The 22,545-nt window shown below is 44.4% G+C and overlaps 1 protein-coding gene across 6 annotated transcripts in view; it reads left to right on the forward strand.

The window, feature by feature from the left end:
- The window catches only part of LOC116336510 (septin-9-like), a 97,644-nt gene that overhangs the window by 27,377 nt on the left and 47,722 nt on the right, over nt 1-22,545 (forward strand). For 2 of the 6 annotated variants that reach the window (XM_039610679.1, XM_039610680.1), the window contains exon 3: nt 20,763-21,479. In XM_039610679.1, the coding sequence (XP_039466613.1) occupies nt 20,763-21,479 (717 nt within the window). Of the gene's footprint in view, nt 1-3,979; nt 4,088-10,880; nt 11,245-19,897; nt 20,174-20,762; nt 21,480-22,545 lie in introns of those variants that run through there. The other 4 variants (XM_039610683.1, XM_039610681.1, XM_039610684.1 and 1 more) reach the window with 4 other exon arrangements.

Consider the following 22,545-nt stretch of genomic DNA (forward strand, 5'->3'; position numbering starts at 1 on the left):
ATCACACATAAAAGGTAAGAAATTCTTGCAAGAAACATTTAAAGGATTGTCATTTAATCATTATTTTAGATCTTATTTCATACGTAAATAAAATAAGTTATCTTGGCTCTGACAACACCCACTGTATTGCATAATTTTAAAGGTTAGAGGTTATTTAAAAAATACAGGTTATAAAAAATAAGCCCTAAAAAACAGTTTATTTGCTTCAACGCCAGCAGTGTTTTTGCAGTGTTGGTTAAATGGTAGTTTTCAGATGTAAAAGAAAAATCTTGCACAAATACAATGTGTAATATTTCACAGAAAGAAAAAACACATCCACACATACTGATCATCTCTTTCAAGGCTGTTTATGAAGTAATCAACACCACATCTCAAACTGGGGGAATTACATCACGCTGCAAACTGTGGCTTAGAAGATGAGATAAGGGACTTGTTTATCTTGATACCTCTAACTGTTCAAAAGAAACTCGTAGCCCATTCAAAGATCGTTGAGGACGACAGTCTGCAGTCGCACAAACTGGATTCTGACACCAGTCTTTGTGTCAGCAGCACTTTTGTGAAATGATTTGAAAAGATGAAAAGATGAATAATGACTCTTCAGATAGTATCTGAAAAATTGTTCTGTTAAATTATAGAGCATCGTTTAAGAAAAACTAAATGACCAGAAATCCAGACAATCCCCTGTGAGCAAGCACTTGGAGACTGTGGGAAGGAAGAACTGCATTGTAGCAGGAAGAACCCTCCAGGAAAACCAGGCTCAGGGAGGGGCGGCCATCTAACGCAATCTGTTAAGAGATGTAGAGGAAGAGAAGAGAGACAAAGGAAGTGCAGAGAGAGTCAAGTGAGGACAGCAACATGAGGATAATCAGTGATTTTAGGCTTCGCTCTTTTTAAGCAGTAGTACTTGTTTTTTCCGCTGTTCACTCTCAGTTTTAAAAACTAATCTTAAAAGGGAAGGACAGTATTTCGTTTAACTTGACAGTGAAACGCCTCACTAAGTGAACAAAGAAAAGCACCAACGACCATCACCTTTCTTCCCCATTTTGATGCTCAGTTTGAACATCAGCACGTCATCTTGACCATGCCTACACAGAGTGATCTGATGCCATGTGATTGGCTGATTAGATATTTCCATAGCCACGTACTGTACTTACAAACAGTGCTTGAGGCTGCAGAAGAGGCCCTGCTTGTCAGCAGACCCCCCCAACGCTGATGCAGCTGCCACAGGGCGTGTGTGTGTAGGTGTGTGTGTGTGCGTGCAGGAGTTTGTGTTGGCATTCACAGGGAGATGCTCCGTACAAAACATCTGCCAACGGAGCAGATTTACGAGCCAGCAGGCGTGTGTTTGGGAGGATGCTTTACTGTAAACTCAACTAGAGCGCACACACACACACATACACACAGGTCTGTCCAACACTGTTGCCATTGTCTGTCTGTGTGTGGTTAATTCCCCTCTATTAGTCAGCAGATCCTGTTTTATTGGACATGCACACAGAGACATTACAGAGATATAGCCCTCCAGAAGGATAATCACATGCACTTAACCCAGATAACATTTAATTCTAACACTTCATTTTTTTATGGCAAAAACAACACATTGAGTGACATTTACTCTCATCTTAAACTTAATGGGACAGTTCACCCAAATATCAAATCTGCACATTTCCCGTCTTTCCAAAGTGCCAAAAAATACATTTCAAAAACTCAGTATGATGTTTTTTGTTTTTCTTTTTCTTCCCAGAAGTCACGACCCAGATTCTGAACAAACTGTAATGTGAGCAGGTTCAGGTTGTAGGAACTATTTTCTTTCTAATCTATTAACATTGTAAAGAAGCATCCAGCAAGCTAACTTTACAGCTCAGCTTAGAGGAGGCCACTAATGTTTGCATCCTGTAGCCTTTTACGAGCACCTCTCACCACAGCTAGATGTGTGTTTCCTGATGTGTACTGTGCAAAAATGTTTTGTGAGGAAAATGGGAACTATGTGCAGTGATTTATTGAAAAGTGCGAACATACATGTAAATAGAGTATATAAGGCCAAAACAGAGTTTGTAAATAAGCTTGAAAGACAACCTTTATTCTTCAACACAGTCTCAACCCCTCCAGGAGGATTTTCTTCTAACTTCTTTAAGCAGTCTTCAGGAATAGTTTTCCAGATTTCCTGAAGGAAGATCCTTCTTGGATGTTGGCTCACTTTCGTTCTGTTCTCTGTCAAGATGTTCCTCCACTCGTCCTGTTTCCTCAATTTTTTTGACCCATTATTGGTGCACAAATACAGTTGGTGCCTATCAGCCTGTTATATTTGGCAGTTTTGTATATTCAACTAACGAAATTAACAAAGTGCCTCAAGATACTGTTTAAAATAGTTTGTTTCCAATTGTCTGTTTTGTATTGACAACAGTGGTTCATGTCTTGAGGCAGGTGCCTTTTTTATCCTTGAATTATTCATAGGTCAGTGTTAAGTAGTCGAACAAACAAGAAAAACATTCCTCTAAAAATAGTCAGGCAGAGCCAAGTTCCAAAGAAGAAGTTTGAAAGATCTCTAGAAAGCTACTTTTAAAAGGTTTGAAGAAAATCTGGCTCCTTAGAAGCAAAGTTTAAAGAAATAAAGGGTGAGCCAAGACTGCTGCACAGTACCTTACTCAGTCAAGTGTACAAAATCAGTCTAGATGGATAAATAGCCTTACAGTCATCTTATTAATACACAAGAACTGCCAAAAGGAGCTAATTTAGCTTAAATGACTTGATAGATTCTCTCATTGGCAAACCAGCAACAGCAGGAGTAGGTGAACATCGTCGATCTCTGATATATAGTATGTGTGTCTGAAAGTAGGCCTGAATTTTGAGCTGCTCATTCATTGTTTAGATTGTCTATCAGCACCTAATTAGTCCTTTAATTATTTTGGCAACAAATACTAATCCATGTCTGCGCCTCGTGCTAGAATTGTGCGCTCTATCCTCTTTGCTTACATCGGCTTCCAGCTAATCAGAGTTCCAGATTTTATCCATTCGGGGCCTAATGAGGCTGGTTTTAACTGAAGGATTATAAGTGATTTGAGTAGAGACAAACAAAGGACACACAAGCACTCTGAAGCTTCCTATGAAGGCACAAATACTGGGTCACTGGGGACGTTACGTGTTGCACAAGACAGCTGACTGACATGTCTAAGTGTGTTTGAGCTCTCTATCAGAGCTCAGACGCTTGCCATGCGACCCCTGACCTCTGCGGCGCAGCGTGAGGGACATGCCAGCAGTCACAGGTCATTTTAGTTTCCTGAGCACACATTTCAGAGCGACGGCTGCTGTTCCACTATACCAGCAAAACACAAACGCTTCTTCTGCGTTACCTATATAGGCTCGTTACTGGGAAGCTTTAATTGGGAAGTTTTAATTAAGTTCCCCCCTCTTGCTTCCAGATCTTATTGTTTTCACGCTTCAGTGTTATTTCAGCGGGCTATCAGCCTTTCACACCATACACAACGGCAGAACTGTTTCATCATGGGGAAGTCCAGACGTGGTTGAGGCAGGACAGTCACACCAGCTCGACGAGATCGCAGCTGGTATCAAATGAATCAGGGCCGGAGCGCACGCACGCACACGCGAGGAGAGCGTTATAAACAGGCTGACAGAGGAGTTTTCAAGTCCAGCGGTTTATTTTTGTCTGTAAGGAGCTTGTCCGTGTCACATGGTGGAGCTAATGGTTTCTATTTTCAAGACACAATGCTGCTTCAGTCTCTTGGTCTGCTCTGAAGAAGGAGAGGGAGAGAGAGAGGGAGCAACATATGATCAGCACATGGGGATGTCGTAATTCTGAATTCATTAGCAAGACACACTGAAGGAATCAGAGTTGAGGGAGGGGGGAAAGGGAGAGAGAGCCCGAAAGGAAAGAGAGTAAGAAGAGGAGGAAGAGGAACAGAGGGAGGGAGAAAGGGAAGGAGTGAGGGAGCAAGAGGGGGAAAAAAAGGGAAGGCTAAAAAAAGGCAGAGAGAGAGGGAGAGGGTGAGAGAGGGAGAGTGGAGTCAAAGAGCAGACACTACATGTGGCTGTGGAGGGAGTGATCCGGTTATGGAGGGGGACAAATTCTCAGGTAAGCCCAAACTCTCGGGGAACTTAGATGAGTCCGTGCCATCCGTTCTTTAGCGCAGTTTAAGGCTCTTCGGTCGGCTCTTTTGCTGGGTTATTTTCTCCATGAGCCAGAGTCTATTTTTCCCCTCCATGGTATTTTCCACTCTCTCATTCTGGGCTGTTTGCTGACTGGATGTTTTCTTTGGGGTTTGGAAGCTGGGACCGGGAGCTCTGCAGGGTTTGTGGAGCAGCTTAGCGGAGCCGATTTTGGTTTATCTGTCTTTTATCTGTCCTGTTTCCTTTCATGTATTTCTGTCTCTCTGCACTCATCTCACCATCTGTGTCCCTGAACCTCTGTTAGATGTTTTTGTCTTTACAGGCTGTTGGTCCAGATTTGGACTGGTTTGCTTCGTTTTCATTTGTTGCATGAGTGTTGCACCTTTTTTAGAGAGTTACTTTTTTGTGCTAAAGTGACACAGAACAGAACTTATTTCTTAGATATGTCTCTCCATCCCCTGCATTCTTCTTTGGTGTGAAAACAGGAAGGAGCTCTGTTTGAACAGTACTACTCTTGTCCCTTGTGGCTTTGATCCCTCTTTGGCCATCGGTCAGTCCCTCTTTCAGTTGACAGCGCAGAGAAAGGACTGCCTCAGTCCTCTTAAGTGACGTTCCAAATTTGCACCTCTGCCATGTCTTTCTCTGCTGGATGCGGCAAACAATACACATTAGTGAACTGATAACCATTTTTCTGTGCACAGGTGCTGGTATGTGAGCTGGACATTATGCTAAAGTCATCAGTGAGGGAAGCCTGTCTGCTTCTCGCTGGTATTTTTATAGGTGTTAGTGTGAGAGCTGTAAAAAAGCTCAAGAAAAGTAGGGTGGAAACCTTCAAGTGGTGGCAGCAGTATGTTTATATGAGTGTGTGTGTGTGACTGTCTTTGTTAATGAGCATACATGTGGTTGGTGCGGTAGTGTGTGTGTGTGTGAACGAGCACACCTACAGGGTCTGTTGAATCGAATTGAAGTAAGCTCAGATTATTGACAAGTGTGTGGTGGAAGTGTAAAGTAGTGGTACACCTATCTCCACTCTCCCGCCCCGTGAACATGTCCTCTCGTTTCTCTTTCTGTTTCTATCTGAGTGACCTCTCCACTCCAGGTGCTTTCTCCAGTGGGCTGTGGCAGCTCCAGCAGGACATGCGTGTGTATTTATGTTGTGTTTAAATATTCCCTCAGATTTCGATGCATCTGTGAGCATGTGTGCATCAGCTCCATCAATCTCCCGTTATGCTTTAGCTTCTATTGGCTCACATGTAGCTGCGTTTATTAAGCATTGAATTGTGTTGGACGTATTTTTCTGCAGTGCATCGTCTAACACTGTTGCCTGCTGTTTCACACTTATGTATTCAGTTCCTTTTAACCTTCCGAAAAGCCCTTTTACAGTGTGTTCCTCATTCACACACCGATGCATGGTGGCAGAATTTCCATTCAAGTTCCCCCACCCCCCGGCCACTGGGAGCATTTGGGCACGTGGAAAACACAAATATCCAAGGCAGTGGCATTCAGGCACCACCCTTGCCTAAACCACGGAGTATTTCCAGGAGTGAGAGCGTGTCTGAAGTGGACAGTTTCCTGCCGTGTGCCACATGTAAGAAAGGACAACTTCTGAAAGAGTCTCGACCTGATTCCCTTGAAATTGTCCAAAGCTCATGTCTGGAAAGGGCTACGGATTACTAGACAACCTACACGTCCTCCTGAGGCACAGTTGCCTCTGGACTATCGCAGCCTTAATCTCAGCTCAGATAGGCTGCGACCCTGTTGTGTTATATGTATCATGTGTACCCCACTTAATGAATCCGCTCTGTTTTCCCACCCCTCTGGTGCTGATGCTGATTTTCAAGGCTCCCTTTGTCTCCTGTGATCCTCCCCCCTCATGAATCAACGACCGTGATGTCCTCAACAGAAACTTTCCATGAACCGCAGAGCCGATGTTTCACATCATTTCCAGTCACAGTGAAGTCAGCTGATGAGGTTTGATAAACATCTGCATGACACAGCCATAGTCAACGCTGCTCTGAAGTCTCAGGGTCATGACTTTCACAGTGACTACAAGCTTTTGTGATCACCGCGGTAACTCACTGAAAGACGCCAGGAAGGCTGTTTGTGGCAGGAGCGCTCTGATTGATGTGTAATTTACACACTCACCACCAGGTGGAGGCGCTGAGTTACACGACAGTCACTGGAGTCTCAGAGACTTGTTGTGCTGTTCTGCATCTTCAGGCTGCTGCACAGTAACCGGTTTTAAGGAAATAAGAGAGTTGGTTTTGGTGAAAACAAAATGTGCCTGCAGAGGAAAAACGAGGGCCGTGATGACAGTGCTGGCTTGTTGACCTATTAAACAGTGCTGTTGCCGACCCAGTGGTGACACGGCGCAGAAGGCGTAGGTGGGAGAAAGAAAGACGAGCGTAATGAGAGTCATCTCTGATGAAGGACAGCTGCTCTCTGTATTTACCGAGCCATCACCCCACCACCCCCATGTGCAGTCACATACACAGGCTGTGCTCAGTGCAAAGCAAACCACAGAGTTGTTTTTTTTAGAGGGGGGGTTCCCTCGCATGTATTTTCCAACAGGTGCTGCTTTTGATTAAAGGTCGGGGAGCCTGGCCGGGTGCTGATGTTTAACATTTTGTTTAAGGGGCAGCTGCCGTCACTACAGCTGTGCTTTTACTTTACATGAAGTCACTTCACCATCTCTGGGGCCACAGGCTCCGTGTGCACATGTGCACGTGTGCATGTGTGTGTTTTAATGTGGCAACCATTACAGATTCTTACTGTGTGTGTGTGTGTGTGTGTGCACCGTCACACATCCTCACTCTGATGCCTTCCCATGCCATTCATTCCCACTTTTAGCTAAAAGCACTATTCCAGTGGGGTTTACTGCTTTTTTCCTAACACTGCTGACAGATATCTTCCTGCTTTCTAGTTTCCATTAAAGCCGTGGGGGGTTCACTGTCACTCCACATCTCGCTTTTTCCCCTCGCTCTCTCTTTACATATATATATATATTTTGCCCTCGCTGCCTGAGAGGGAGAGAGAACAAGCACACCTTTCCCCACCTTTCTCCCCCTCTCTCAAGCCCCGAGCCAGGTACAGCTGCTTATTATGGGGGTTGCCATGTAAACAGAGCTGCAGTAACTAGACAGAAGCATCCAAAAAATACACACAAATGAACACACGCGATCAATGCAAGCAAGGCACTGACTTTACCTCTTCCAGATGGTTTGTTTGATGCAGTCTGACTCATGGGCGACTTGTCTGCATTGAGGCCAGCAAAGCTTTTCTGTTGTTATACAGTGAACTCAGCAGGAAGCCAGAGCTTCCTCTGTATCTGGTACTGGAAATGTTTGAAATAACAACTGACACAAGCTGAAAGAAACACTGATCATTATTGACGCATCGAAACTGGTACGAGGGGTTTAGGAAACGACTTTGAAAACGTGCCATCTATAGGAAAAAAGTTAACAAAGCTGCAGTCATCAGTGATGTTCAGGTGCATTCTTGAATCCTCCTGATGAGTGTGGCTTTGCTTACTATTTTTCATGGAGTTTTATCTGAGATTTGAGCTTTCAGGACATCTTTACCACTCACCAGACTGCACAGGAGGGAGCAGACTAGCGTATCTCAGTCTGCTGTTGCCCTGGCATCGCCCCAGCAACTGCCACGCCAAGCTGGCATCTGTTTATAGAAGCAATCGTCTTCTCCTCCTACTGGGCTCCTCTCATTTTTCAGCTCCTCGAAGGACAGGACCCTCTTTAGCATGTTGGTGGTCTGGGTTTCTTTAAGCGACAGACTCTTTGTCTTCTTGCTGCAGTGCAACATTTTATTAATGCTATTCAAATATATTACAGTGCAAAAATGTACAGAAGGCCCGAAGGCCCAGTAGATTCCTACTCTGGATTGAATCAATGTTCCTAATTATTGCTGTTTTTTGGGAGTTTTTTTTTTTTTTTTTACAACAAATACACAGTGCTGCCAAGACTAACTTGATGATTTAATTATTCTGTGGATAATAATGCACATGTTTACCATTAAGTAATGAAAAACACCATCTTTGCTCATAACACAATGCCACGTTTACTAGAAAGAAGAGGCACTGTGGCTGAATTGACACCATAGGAGGCCCCAAAGCTTGCACCGATATCTGGAAACAACATGTCCTTGTAAAAAAACTTCCAGTCACACACACACACACACCCATGCATACACACATTTGGGCTACCACATACCATATCCAAGGCATATGTTGTGCAAAAAAGCAGATAAAAATGATTTCTCAGCGCTCTGCATGTGCTGAGCGCGAGTGCACAATTGCTATGATGTGAATGAAGTTCTCTAAAGGGGGAAAAACATTCGCCTCTTCTCCCAGTGTGACAGTTGTTACAGCAGATTGGATTAGAGCTGTCTGGGCTTGCTGGGGCTTGCAAGGATATGTGGTGGAAGGAAGTGTGCATTGCTGTGTTTGTGTGTGTGTGTGTGTGTGTCTTTCTAGCTTTGTGTGAACATTGTTTTTTCTTCATTTTTTGCTTAAAACCATTTTGATAATGAAACAGCAGCATGCAGGTTCACACTTGATTTCAGGGTTTTGTGTAGAATCGGGGTGTAGCTCACAGTGAGGTTTGGGAATGGGGTTGTTAAAAGTCAAGGTGAGGGGTAAGTGTCCTCACACTTATACAAAGCTGCTACGGCGACAGGCCTGGGCGCTGTGCTGAGTGTGCATGCATGTTCATGGTTTTGCATGCATCAGCTGTGCGCGTATTAGTCGTCTGTGTGTGCGTGCATGTGTGTGTTTGTGTGTGTGTGTGTGCACAGAAAGGCTCAGCGTGTAAGTGGTGTGTATTTTTATGCCAGGCTGAGTAGAGATCCACCACACACATGCTGGGCAGGATTGGCTGTGTGGGTGGAGGGTGTGTCCCGAGCAGGATTCTCCTCGTGTCTCCATCTTTATCTGTTCCCAGATTATGTTACCGGGTGCTATAGTGACTGGTATAGTGACACGTTTTATTTATAAGTACAACGCTGACCTCTGCTGGAGGAAGTGATACACAATTGAGACATTGTAGGGTTCATATCTCCAGGAAAACACACTTCAAGTAAACATATTTAGGTGTATTTATAGGCTAAGTGTGTGGGGCTGTAGTAAGACGAGAACAACCCCTACGAAACTTGTGAGCAAGGCGGTGCAGATATCGTACTGTGCACATTCCCAGAAAATTGATTCTGTTCATCCTGGCAAAAACGGAAAATTAAAAACTGAAGCTTTCGAAAACATATCCCACAATTTTCAAGTTCTCTGTATTGACCAAAGTTATTTGCTGACATTTTTCCGGTTACATAATTGTTTTCACAGTTCGCTGACGGGGGGGGGGGACGTGGAGTGAGATTAACCACAGACTGCAGGTTTTGGTACAGTAAAGCGCCGTATTTATTTTCATAATCAGCGTGTTTAGTGTGTGTTTGGGCACTCGTGCACATCTGTGTTTATGGCGAGGTAAACACGCTTAAATCAACAGAAAATGCAAACTTTGATTCTAGTGTAAGCAACCGATTGGCTTTCCAGATAAATCACACGCCGGGCAGAAACTGCTAGGAGGGGTTGAGGGGGCCTCTTAACGTCTTCTGCCCCTTTACGCTCTGAAAAATTTACTGCCGTTTAGATCCTAATCATTTTTGCTTCAGCTGTTGTCTCTAAGGGCTGCCTCTTTACTTTACAAGCAGAACATCCATGCAGATTGGAAAGAGTTATGAGCCTTATGAGAAAAGATCCTCTCAGCACACACACACACACATAACTATAATACTTTTGGTGTTTATTGTCTTCACTAATGAATGGTTGCGAGGCCAGCAGCAGTGTTTTCTCACCGCAGGCCTGTGGCTGAGCAGTTGCCTGAGGGTGCGATAGCATTGTGGAGTAACTCTAGTTTACACAAAAGGTAACTGCGTTCGCAGCGAACTGTCAGTTTAGGCGGCAGCGCTTTACTAGAAAAACATTTCCAAGACACTCTAGTAAACCAACTGCAACTGTGCGCAGTCATTCTTAACATGCATTCATCCACATGCCCCTAAATGCCACATCCGCTCGCTTCTTCTCCCCCTGGTCCCGTGCATGCACAGAGCAACACACACGCTCACACTGACCAGCGCCCCTGCCCACCCGTCCCACAGAGGGCCTCATTCACATGGTCATTAAGTCATTAGGCTACTTATTTATTGATGTCTGACTCCAGAGTGACTGAGCATGTCAGACGACCCACAAACTGCCTGCGTGGGCCCGTCCTGACCATATTAGTCCATTGTGTGATTCTGTCTTCGCTCTGGGGTCGTTTATGTGTCGTCTGCAAGCTTTCGCTCCAGGACTGGACGTAGAGCTCATCTTTCCTATACACTGAGTGAGCTACGTGTTTTTAGGATGCTGCTCTAATGGTTTCCAACCAGGGTTAAGAGCCTCCAAAGGCCCCTCAGTGCGCTGCCCGGAGCGTTTGAGTCATGTGATCGGGCCTGTAGGAAGTGGGTTTTAAACGTTGGTGTGTGAATAATTCGACTTGCCCGGTCGAAAATGAGAGGGTTCGCAGAGAAGAGGCGAGCCAGAGAGAGGAGGACTGCAGAAGGGGAGGGAGATAGGGAAGGAAGAGGAGGAGGAGGGGGGAGGGAGGGAGGGAAGGCAGTGAGCTGGAGAGAGAGAGAGAGGGAGAGAGCGGGAGGGTGGGGGGTTGTCATTGGTTGCTCATTCCAAACTCTGGAAGTTGAGAAGGAGGAGAAGAGAAAAATAAGTTGCTGCTTTAAGAAAGAGAGGAGAGATAGGACAGGGAGAGCGTTTTGGATCTGTGACCTGCCTGGTGTGTGTGTGAGTGTGTGTGTGTGTGTGCATATATATGTGTGTGTTTTTCTTTTTTTTTCTCCCTCCCCACCTCTCCCTTACACGGGCTCCTAATTTGGGATTTGTTTAAAAGCGGGACTGCGCCGTAGGAAGACTTTTCCTTGCTAGGGAAAGGGAACCCTGCTCCCTCTCTCTCTCTCTTTCTCTCTCGCGCATTTATTACACACACGCACAAACACACTTGACGCCCAAAATGTCTGATTCCACTGTCAACGCTCACTTGGAAGGGATCATATCAGACTTTGAAGGTCAGTTTGTTTCTCTCGTGTGCTCTGCTGATTCTTCTTCTTCTCCTTGTCACTGTGGAGTGAGGCTCTCTGTAACCCTGCCATGAGGACACTATAGATCATTTCCACATGTTTGATTGGAGCCCAGCGCATCTGGAAAAATGGAGAGTGTTGTGAGGGCTTTGTTGACGTCTGCGGTGAGCTGTGGTGTTTTTTTAGGGGAGGGGGAGTGAAATTTGTGAAAGTGTTGCTGCTTTTTAAACTGCTCTTAAACTTTTGTTGCGAGACGTGTTGAGAGGGTGTGTTTTATTCTGAAGTGTGTGAGAGAAATTTGTAACTGATTTTTTTTTTCTTGCTTCACTTTACTATAAACCTGTGTGACAGAAAAGGTAAAAAAATGAAACTATATTACTATATATAGAAACTATATATATTACTACTCAGGAAGCACAAATTGACCGTACGGCTGCGAGGTGAACACCTGGACCACCTCCCCCCTCTTCCTTTTCATCTCTCTGCCCCTGGCACACAGATTCCCCCTGTCATCTCTCCCCTCCCACTCGTCCTCTGGCTGTGCTTCCCCTTTCCCTCTCTCAGCAGCTTGTCCATTCACAGCTCCCTCTCCTCTTCCCCTTTTCGCCTAACCGGTGGTGGTTACAAGAGGGATGGGTGAGGGTCAGCAGGCTGACATCTCTCCCCCCCCCGAAACCGTTTGCCTGCCTCACTAGATGCCTCCTGTCTCTCAGCCATTAGGAATGCATCCACACTTGTCCAGAGCTGCTCCTCTGTCAACACGAGTTTGCTCGTGGTATGTCCTGGGAATCTCTCTGCCTCCCTCTCTTCCTGTCTTTAGGTCTTTAAACCACCGGCTTACACAGTGCAACCGAGCGGAAAGATAAGTGGCGTTCAGAAAACAAGAGGTGCGCTCCAACCATGTAGCTCGAAGTCACGCTTTCAGACGGTCCTCGCTCATGTGTAACACCAGCATAATGGCCTACTGTTGGGATTGTCAGTGGTTTATGCGTGTGTGTTGTCCGTGGTTGGGCTAACTGTGTGGTAATACCTTTGTGTCACCACCATGCCCCGTGATGTATGGCTCTGTGTGGCTCTGTGTGGCTCTGTGTGGCTCTGTGTGGTCCATTGAACACAGCATGGCACCGATGCAGCACGGGAGTCCTGTGGGAGCCGATATGTATCAGGGTTGGAAAATAAATAACTACAAGTTCTCCTCTTACTGTAAGTGATAAGATTTCATTATAATGAGCTCATTTTAAACATTTTACTTCATTAGAGAACAGCTTTTGGGCAGTCTGCAATCAAAGGGGTGTTTGATATGAAATTTGCTGTAAGGGGAACTTTTAAAATCATAAGCAAGGAAAATTTAGACACAGGCATCTCCCCCTTATAGGTTAGATGATGCTTTTGTCACAAACTCTCCTTGAAGCCAGACTCTGTGTCTTTAGAGAGAAAAAGTAACACACTTATCTGACACAACACACCCTTTATCCCCTGAGGGGAGTTTAGCTTCCTCAACTTTACCTGGACCAGTAAGATCGAGTTAGCTAGTTTTATTTTAGCATGGTGTACTACACCCCGCTTGTATCTTGTAGCTACAGTTTTAGCCTCCCCCGTCTCAGGTTTTGCATCATTTTATGATACAAAGACCAGCAGCGGTAGTTTATTACTGTGTAATAAGAGTATCTTGCCTTTTCTGTAATCTAAAGTGGCACGTGGTGAATGGATCACACTGTGCTGCAAAAACTTTTCACTGTAAGCCTCCAAAACAGGGTTGTATCCAAGCTTTTGGTCTTTTCCGGTTAAAAAACACAAGGCTGTGAATGTTCAGGATTTAGGTCACTTGGGGGGTGATTTTAACCACCACAGCCCACACCTACAAAGACTGGAAGAAGTTTGGAAAGCTCACATTTTTCATAGTGATTTCACATCTCTGATCTGGTTTGGACCCATCTTGCCTGGGTCCAGAGCTTTAAATGCATCTATTGCACTGCCTGGTACTGTGAGATGAATCGGGAGTTTCTCGGTTAAAAGACAGTCAGCCAGTTTAACAGCCAAGTAGTTAGCCAATCGACATGACTAACGCTGTTGTTGAGCAGTTTACAAGTGTTGCAAGTGGTTTGGAGGAAATCAAACATGTTTTTCTACAGAAAACAGAGTTGAGACGACGTCAGACTGATCATGGGAACAAAGTGTAATGAGCACAGTAATAATAGGTTAACTTTACTTTATGTTATGTCAAATATGCTAATTATTAATATGCTGACAAACCCCAGTGCTCTGAGATACCATCATCGGATTATGTTCTTTGCTTGGATAGGGTGGAAAAAGAGTTTGCGCTGTGTAATCCGGACAGTAACAAGAATGAGAACGTTATATGTATCAGTGTGTGTATCTGCCATGTCACTGGTGCTGGACAGTGAGTGTGTTTCAGCCTGCCACGCCCTCAGCTGATGACACCATTGAGAGGCTGAAACAGACAGAGGAGAGGATTTACTCGCCCCTGAGGCTGGTGACCTCAGCTGTGACCTCAGTCTCCCTAACTGACATAGATCATTGACCGGGCCACTGGGCTCCTCTTCTGTGAGCAGATGGAGCACATGCACACAAGCAGACACACACATTCATTCAGGGTCATCACAGGAGATCTGTGCTTTCTTTTCTCCTGGGAAAAGTTGGCTGTTTTTCTGTCTCGTAGCCAGAAAAACCGTGATTTAGTGATTTCTGTCTACTACTCTTGTCTCTCTGCATCTCCAAACTGCATGTTCAGGGCATTTGCTCGTCCAATGAGAGGAAATTCCACAGGAGTACATTTCTGCGGTGGGTGAAAATGTCGGGGTAGGCCGGAGAGGAGGAGTGGATCAGAGCACAGCCAGGCTTTTTTTTTGTGCATGGGGCCCAGCCTGCATGGCACTTTCTTTTTGTTTTGACAGTCGGTGATAAGACAAAGGAAAATCTTATCTCGAGCTAAGAAAGCAGGCTTTTATAAACAACTGAAAGAAAAGCCTATAGATATATAGTATGCATGGTATGTAATACAAAAAAAAGGTTGACATTTACAGAATTCGTAGGCTTCGTAGTCTCTGTTTCATCGTGTGAGCGGCAGTTTTAACAATCTGTTTCTAAATAAGGCGGCCCACCTTGTTCTGTGGGATAAAACTCGTTAATGGTGACAGAAAGAAATCCGACGAGGAATCATAGCAGGAACTTAAATGCCTGTCAAAATGAAAACAGTCATTATACAGTAAGCCAACTGCCAATTACATGTGGCTTTGGATTTTTTCAGGAACTGTGTTAGTTGGTGCTCTGTAGCCAGCAAAGCGTTGAAACTGTGCTACAAAGAAACAGATATGCTGGGCTAGTACGATATTGATTGCAAGCATTAAAGCTCAGTAGACACACTAAACAGAGAGTGTGTGAGAGGAAGGAAGTAACTTTCTGACAAAAGGCTGATGAGCCACCCTCAGGAGTCCCCATCCTTATCAGCACTATCAGGCTGCTCTGTATTCACCAGCTCCAACAGGTTTCCTGCTAATGACGCCAACTGCAGGGGTGCTGCTGGAAGGCACAGAGGGTCACTCTGCAGAGCGAACACAGCAGGTCTTTGTTAGGTTTTAAAACTAATCCTAGTTTTTTTCCTCCCAGTTGGACATGGGGAGTAAAAAAGCTGCACCTATTCCAACCCCGGTCAAGATCCGAGAGTTATGAACACACTCCATGCTACAGCTAAAAACAGCTAGTCTTCGATGAAAGATTTTCTTTGACTAAAATGTTTTTTTTTCCTGTAAGGGAATGAATAATGTCTCTGACTGAGATCCGTTAAGGACCAAATGATCCTATGCCAGCTGTTTCAAAGAAACATTTTGACCTGAAGACCACCCTGTCTTTAAGAGAGGAGCGCAAGCCTCAAGTGCTCGACAACAGACTGTAAATAAAAAATGGGCATGGACAGCAGAATTCACTGTAACTCATTTGTGTAGGTGTTTGGCTTTGCAGAGTGAAGGGTTATGGATATGCAACCTACAGACATGTGCTTACATGCAGTTGTTAATAAATAAAAGAAAAACGACAGCATGCAATGCTGATTGGTTAAAAAATGTGCAGAAGGATGCTATATGCCGCTCAATGTTATCTGCATCTTAGACATTGAGGGTCTTGGGGGCAGGTGGATGAGCATTACTATTCAGCAGCTGGCTTGTGTCCAGCTGATTCACCCTCCCTACCACTCCCTGCGAGGGGATGCTAGTCCCCCCCACCCCACCCGCACCCAACTGGGATGGAAGTACTTGTTGGTTCTGGTGCAACAACCTTAGGTTTTTCAATACTCTTGATTTATGTATCTATGCATTTCATGCAGTTTTTCTTACCAGGGTGGTTGGCGATTCATGATTATTTGTCCTGTTATTACATGCATTACTTAGCTGAAAGATGAGCAAAAACACAAGCAAGACTATCCCACACAGTCTTTTCTTATATATACGATGCCTCTGGTGACAGTAAAAACTACATGCTGTAGCTGAAGGGCGATCGTGGCTCAAGAGTTGGCAGTTGGTCTTGTAATCGGAAGGTTGCCGGTTCGAGCCCCAGCTCCGACAGTCTAGGTTGTTATGTCCTTGGGCAAGACACTTCAAATACAGGCCATTTACCATAAGTGATGGTCTGTAAAACTGTGTAGGACCGATGCACGGCCATGCTGGCCCTTAGTGTCACCCGGCATTTCCATCTTGTTCTTTTGGAGCCAACAGTGATCAAATTTGGATGAGATGGGGGACTGTGAAATTTGGCAACTGTGGCTCAGGTGGTAGAGCAGGTTGTCTACCAATTGAAAGGCCGTTCCAAAACTCCTTCAGTTCACATTACCAAAGTTGAATGTGTGTTTTATTGGGTGAATGAGACTTGCGGTAGAAATCAAGGCTTTGATGCTCAACTGCATAGAAAGACTCTATAAAATACAGGTTCATATACCATTTACGTTGTACCACTTGAAGAATTGGTTAGCAAGCCGAGTGTGTGTCTGTACGGGGATATCACATCGATACATACATGCCTAAGTGGCGTAGTGGTTATCATGTTTGCCTGTTACGCCAAAGATCCCTGGTGAAAGACTGAGAGGAGTTAGAAACCCAGCCTCGGGGAGGCGGAAGTTAGTGTACTCTTAGTGCTGGTCTCAGGGCCTCCCATGGTGGGAAGGTTGCATCAGCCGGACATCCGGCGTAAAATCTGTGCCAAATCAAACATGCAGGTTTATCTGCTGTGGCTTCCCTTTGGGAAATAAGAGAGCAGTATCTAGTGCGAAGTAACAGGCTACTAAAATACTAGACTTTCTTTGAATCAAATGTTGTAAATTCTGCTTTAAAGTTGTAAAACTACAGACCGCAGACCTGGCTGAAGCATTCATATCCACTCGTTGTCAGCGTAACAGCACTCCGGTTTGACAGCAGCTCCATTAACACAATGGGATCTGCCTGACTAGTTCAATATGTTTAAAGCGAGTTAAATATCTCGCATGCTACATTTGCATGGAGCCAAGTATTGCTATTGTAGTTGGTTTAAACACCTCAGTAAGACTAGAAAGGTCCAAGCCAGATAAAATTTCAGGGGAATAAGTGTAACTGATCACATGAAAGTTGTACCAGGTAAACAGTTTAACCTGATTTATCTTTCTTTGGCTATGTTCTTTCTGCATATGGCAACCTCTGCAAGCTGAAAATTTGGTCTTTGATAACACTGCTTAAGAAGAATAAATACCTGCAACTGCTTCTTGGAAGAGGTGATAGATTTCCACCTTCGGGAAGATGATCGCAAAGGAGATAAGATAAGGAAGGTGACCTTATCTTGTGGTGGAAGACGACTGCAGGCCATACTCATCACTTTTTTATGTGCTTTTCTACTTGAATGGCACATGAGCGTGTTCAGCTCAAATCCCAAGAAGCTGATCCAATCAGAACAATGTCAGGGAGAATTAATATACATAACTGGATTCTTTTTGATAACCTCAGCTGTGTTTCCTGTGACTTCACAATAAAAGCCTTCAGTTGAAATAAAGTAAATATTGTTTTTGCATTAGCAGGATCTTAATTCGGCACTAAACAAGGACAGGGACTGCGGGAAGCTGCTGGGAATTGCTAGCAGACTGAACCACCAACTTTTCTGCAGTAACTGTATGATAAAGTAGACAGTACATGTACAGATGCAAGGATTATAACTTATCCTCAAGCATGCTGGTGCTTTGTCATGTGACTGTCCGTTTGGAGGTATGCCGGTGCTCTAATTAGGTTTTGTCAGCTTGCTCACTGTCAGCCTCCAGATGACCAAACTACCTCTCGCTGACCTGTCCAGCTCATCCGCTGTCACGCTCAGAGATGCGTAGCGAATGTGGTCCTCAGTCGGTACATGCTATGCTAGAGGAGCAGCGTCATGTGATTTTTCTGGCAGTTTAACTATGTTTCAGTGCACTACATGGATCCAGCCCATGCCTGACCGAGTGTCGGGTGGAAAACATCATGCTTGGCTCAGTGTCTTCCTTATTTGGCAGTTAAGGTTGTGAGAAGGGTTTCCAAGATTAATAGGACTCAGAAACCTGCTTCAAATTCAGCTCAAATGAGAGGTAAAAAGAAGGAGATCGAGAAGACGGGACTGGGGTTGCATTTTGTTCCCCGTTGGGGCTTATCAGTACTATCTGTGCTTCGTTGGAAGGTATGTGATCAATGCTATCGCCTCAGAGCAGCAGCAGCAGCAGCTTGAAGCCATCACGCATAGGAGCACCGCTAAAACCTTCACACGCGCTCAACACCGTTCATGTGTAAACATGCAGGCATATAAGGAGCCACCTTTTTCACACTAAAAAAAAAAGGGATCAATCCCCACTGACCGTCAAGACAACAAAAAAACCCAGTTGTGTTTGCTTTACTCTACAGCTGTGTTTAAACACACACACACTCACACACGCATGCACATCCACGCACATCCAGTGAGAGATAACACAGAGTAACACGGCTGACAAGGCTCCTGTCTCCACAGTGTCTGTGAGGACGTCACTGCGTTGGCCTTGTGTCACCACAGAGCGCACTTTCAGCGCCGTTTCAGGCAAACGGGTCATTACTGTTTATCAAACCAGCAGCCAGATGCAGTTTTAAGTCATCTTTGGCGTCTATTTTCTGCTTACTTTTACTCCTCGGCCTCTATAAACAGAGCGAGCCGCTTTGTTAATGGTTCCCCTCCTCTCCGTTTCTGACAAGAAATTCCCACCCCATTCGATTAATTTTAGTATAACTTCAGTGTGACTAGTGTGCCATCTGTGTGCTTGTACTTAAAGAAGAACATCAGGCATTGCTACCCTTTCTTCTAAGAACATTTCAAGGCCAGTTTTCTGATTATTTCTACACAAAGAGCTTGTTGTCTTTGTCAGACACAGATGAAATGATCGCAGCGATGTATATTTCATGCTTTAGCAACTCAAAAGGTCATTACTGTTGCAGACGACCAGCTAACCCAGCACCTCGTGGTGGGCAGTGTTATTTGTTAGTTTCTTCTCGGTACACGCTGTGATATCAGACACAGAAATCCACAGAAACATATCGAGGATGTGGAAACACTGAGTTGGGGGAAAGAGAGGCTTCTCCCATGCTGGTACTTGGCTCGTCAGCTTTGAAACACGCCAGATGCCTGATCGGGCTCGGGTGTTTATCTGGGACAGGGGCTGTGTTGGTCCAGATTTTAGTGGCTGCTCTTGTCTCTGGGCCGAGCTGAGGTGAGCCAGGTGTCACCATCGACATCTGACATGCAGCTCACTGCAGTGAGGAAAAAATGCAATTTATCAACCAGTAACAACACAGCTGCTGGTGAAATACTGACTCATTCAAAAGATATGGAAGGGGCTTACTGGTTTGTCAATATACACTGGCTGATTTGGATTTTTCAGCCTCAACTTTTGCTCTGTGGCCTTCCTCATCTTTGTTTTCAGGAGCCAGAATTGACTATATTTAGAAGAGAGGCTTATGTGCTAAGTTATTCCATAGCTACCAAACTGCCTGTATAGTCACATATTTTATTTGTACACCATTTTTTATTTACTTATTTTTATGTACTGTCATTTTCTAATATGTCTTATTGACTTTTTCTTTCTGACCCTTTCGTTGCTATAATGTGTTTATACCATTAAAATGCTGAAATTCCACTCACCAAAGCAGGATCCAAGTTTCTTTGGCATCTTTTCTTGAACTAACAAAACTTCAAAACATATTACTTGCCAGATAGTTACATTAAAAGTAGTCCAAAGGTTCCGAGGCTTAGTTTGGTGTAGAATAAATGGTAATATAACATAAAATAGATATAAGAAAATATTTCTATATTTCATTTTTAGTTTATTAGTGAGAGTTTTGTTTTAAATAGATCCTTTAATAAAATATATGGAAGCTTATTTTGACTACTGGGGGAAAATATAAGTAAGTCAAAATTTCAGGTTATTATCTCAGTATTTCGACTTACTAATTCAAACTTCTAAGAAAATGATCGTAAATTGGGAAGTTTTTTTTATGTAAAATAAAAAAAGTTTACAAATTCCAATCGGAATTTTGAGATAATAGCAAAAGGAAATTTTCACTATGGCAAAAATAAAAATAAATAAATAAATAAATTACAAAATCTTGATTCGGGTAGAAAATACGTCAACGCTTTAGTATTAAGGGTCACGTGATCAATCTGGGCTCTGACGACGTCATCCTGATACGCTGTTCTGGCTACAGGTGCGCGAGGTTCGTGGAGCTGGAGAGATGTGTAGGTAGCCGGTTAAACTGAACTCTTTTCTTTCAGTGGTTGGATGTGAGTGGAAAGCCCGGCAATCATATTAAACCGTGCTTGGTGGGGAAAAAAGGAATATCTTTATCGAGTGAATTAAACGCCATGTTATCGCGCTATATGAAGCGTGTCAAGTCGAGTAAGAGGAGTTTCTTCTGGGTTTTCTTTATTTTATTTTATTTTATTTTATTTTATTTCATTTTATTTTATTTTAGCTGTTTGTTAGCTAACCAACGCATTAGCTGATATCCTTAACATTGTGCGCTGCATTTCGTTTAATAACTTGTATGTTTCGGATTTAATTGATTATTTTCTCTATAGGTTATTGTTCAGCATGTGTTTTTGCTATTATTTTTTAAAACTTTGTTAAAGTGGTAAACCCGAGGACTTCCAGGCCTCTAGTTCCTCTGCTTTTTCAGCAGTTTCCCCAGAACCTCTCAGCCTAAAAGAAAAATGTAATGAGTATTTGAAATAAAATTTATGGTCTAAAACTAGACCAGAAATGGCCAGAAATGGATGTTGGCTCTTTAGAGTCCTGCTACAGGATTGGAGAGGAAGTGATGAGCATTACTGTGTCCTCTGGCTCTCATGTTTTCTGCTTTATTTGTGCTTTTACCTTCCTTTTTTCCATATGATATCACTGTAATGGTGCAACAGTGATTTAAGTCCATATCTGTCAGCTCAGGCTGCTGTTTCTTATGTAACTGTGTTTGTTGTCTGTCTTTCAGCGCTGAAACGCTCGTTTGAGGTGGAGGAAGCAGATACATCCACACACCCATCGCCCCTGACTCGCCGGACCACCAACCCCCTCCGCTCATCCACCTCCTCCACGTCCAGCCAGCGGAGCTACGACTTGAGCTCCCGCAACTCTGACTACTCCTCCACCAGATCTTCACCCTCTGAGTCCTCCAGTCTACGCTCCCCGAAGACCGGCATGAGGCGCATTGAGTTGTCAGGGAGTCGTAATGCTGATACAGCCTCTTCCCGCCGTGCCGAGATGTCCATCGAGGTCTCCTCCAAGCAGATAGATAGCTCGCCCAGTGCCGGCATCACCCGCTTTGGGCTCAAACGGCCAGAGGTCAGCCTGAGCAACAGGAGCACCTCCCTGGAGAGCTCCTCCAATTCCTTCTCAAGCACCAGTAGCCGGCGGGGGGAGCTGAACATGACGAGGACCCACGAGCCACCCGCCCCTCCCCGGAGGATCGACTCCCAGATGGCCTCAACCCCGGTGTCTAGGATCCCCGAGCCTCCCCAGAGAAGGGCGGAACCCCCGTCGCCCAACCTTAGCCCAGTTGATGTGGCCTTCAAGAGGCCAGAGGTTCCCGTGGAGAACAACGGCCACCAACCACCTGCACCCGTCGCCCCCCTGCCTTCACCTGCAGAGCACCGGGTGGAGAGGGTGCAGTCGCCTGTCACAGAGGCGTCCGCAAGCCGACCAGCAGACGGTGAGTACCTGCTCAGTTAGGCTGTTTTTCCAAACTAACCCCTATTTATGATTTATAGAAGTAAACCCCTCAGTGAGATCAAACAGTTTGTTTCTGATTTCTTTCTTTGTTTGAAAGCAACACCATATCTGATTTTCATTTGTTTCTTCCGCTTGACTGTTTCTTCTTAATTTTATCTTGCAACACACTCATAGTCATGTTAGGAGGAGGCATACAGCTCACAGTCCTTGTGAGCTTGTCATTATAGACTATCTGAATGTAGGTCAGCTAGGGTGATGATGAGAATCCCAGAGCTTCTCCCAGGACAGCGGTTACAAGAAAAGACTCAGGCAAGCGGTTGAATAGGTTGGCTCTCCCTGATTTTAAGTTAAAAACTTACAGCATTTACAGTTTGGTTGAAGCCTTTGTAAGTTCAGACAAACAGGCAGTTGTAGTTAATTTGGACGCTTATTTTTATAAGATGCATGTGACGCAGGAGGAAGTCTGGCAGCCACTGTTTTTTGACCTTAGCGTGCGGTTTGTGATTTCTTCTCTTTTTTTGTCTGTGTATTCTCTGGATTTTTGTGACATAAACTCAGTAGGATACTTGCGCAAGTGAATTTATCCCTGTCTAGACCACTCAGAGGCTTTACTTTTCACCCACAGCTGACTAACCTCTCAGATGTGGTACAGGGGTGATGCCAAGCCCAGACTTGAGCGTCAGATGTTTTTCTAGTAACTTGTGCCTTTAAGTATTGGTTTTACTGAGGGCGAAACAGTCACTTTTTGGACTAACCACTCAACCTGACCAGTTCAAGTGTTTGATGTTGATCATAACATGATTTGATGGAGGACTTTTTAATTTGCTTTACCATTTTTGAGCAATCGATCAGGGGAAAGTGATGACAGAGGTTGGTTAGGCTGCTCGTCCAGCATGCTGGTTCATACCCAAAGATGACACATTACTGCCTTTGAACTTTTTCTTATGTTCTTTTTCTTTCATCACATTATCAGGGAAAATTTAGCTCTACAGTAACAATTTCCCAAAAACTGAATGTGGATTTCCATGACCTTTTCTGTAGTGCCA

This window comes from Oreochromis aureus, linkage group 4, assembly GCF_013358895.1.
Source record: "Oreochromis aureus strain Israel breed Guangdong linkage group 4, ZZ_aureus, whole genome shotgun sequence".
Taxonomy (NCBI): Eukaryota; Metazoa; Chordata; class Actinopteri; order Cichliformes; family Cichlidae; genus Oreochromis; species Oreochromis aureus.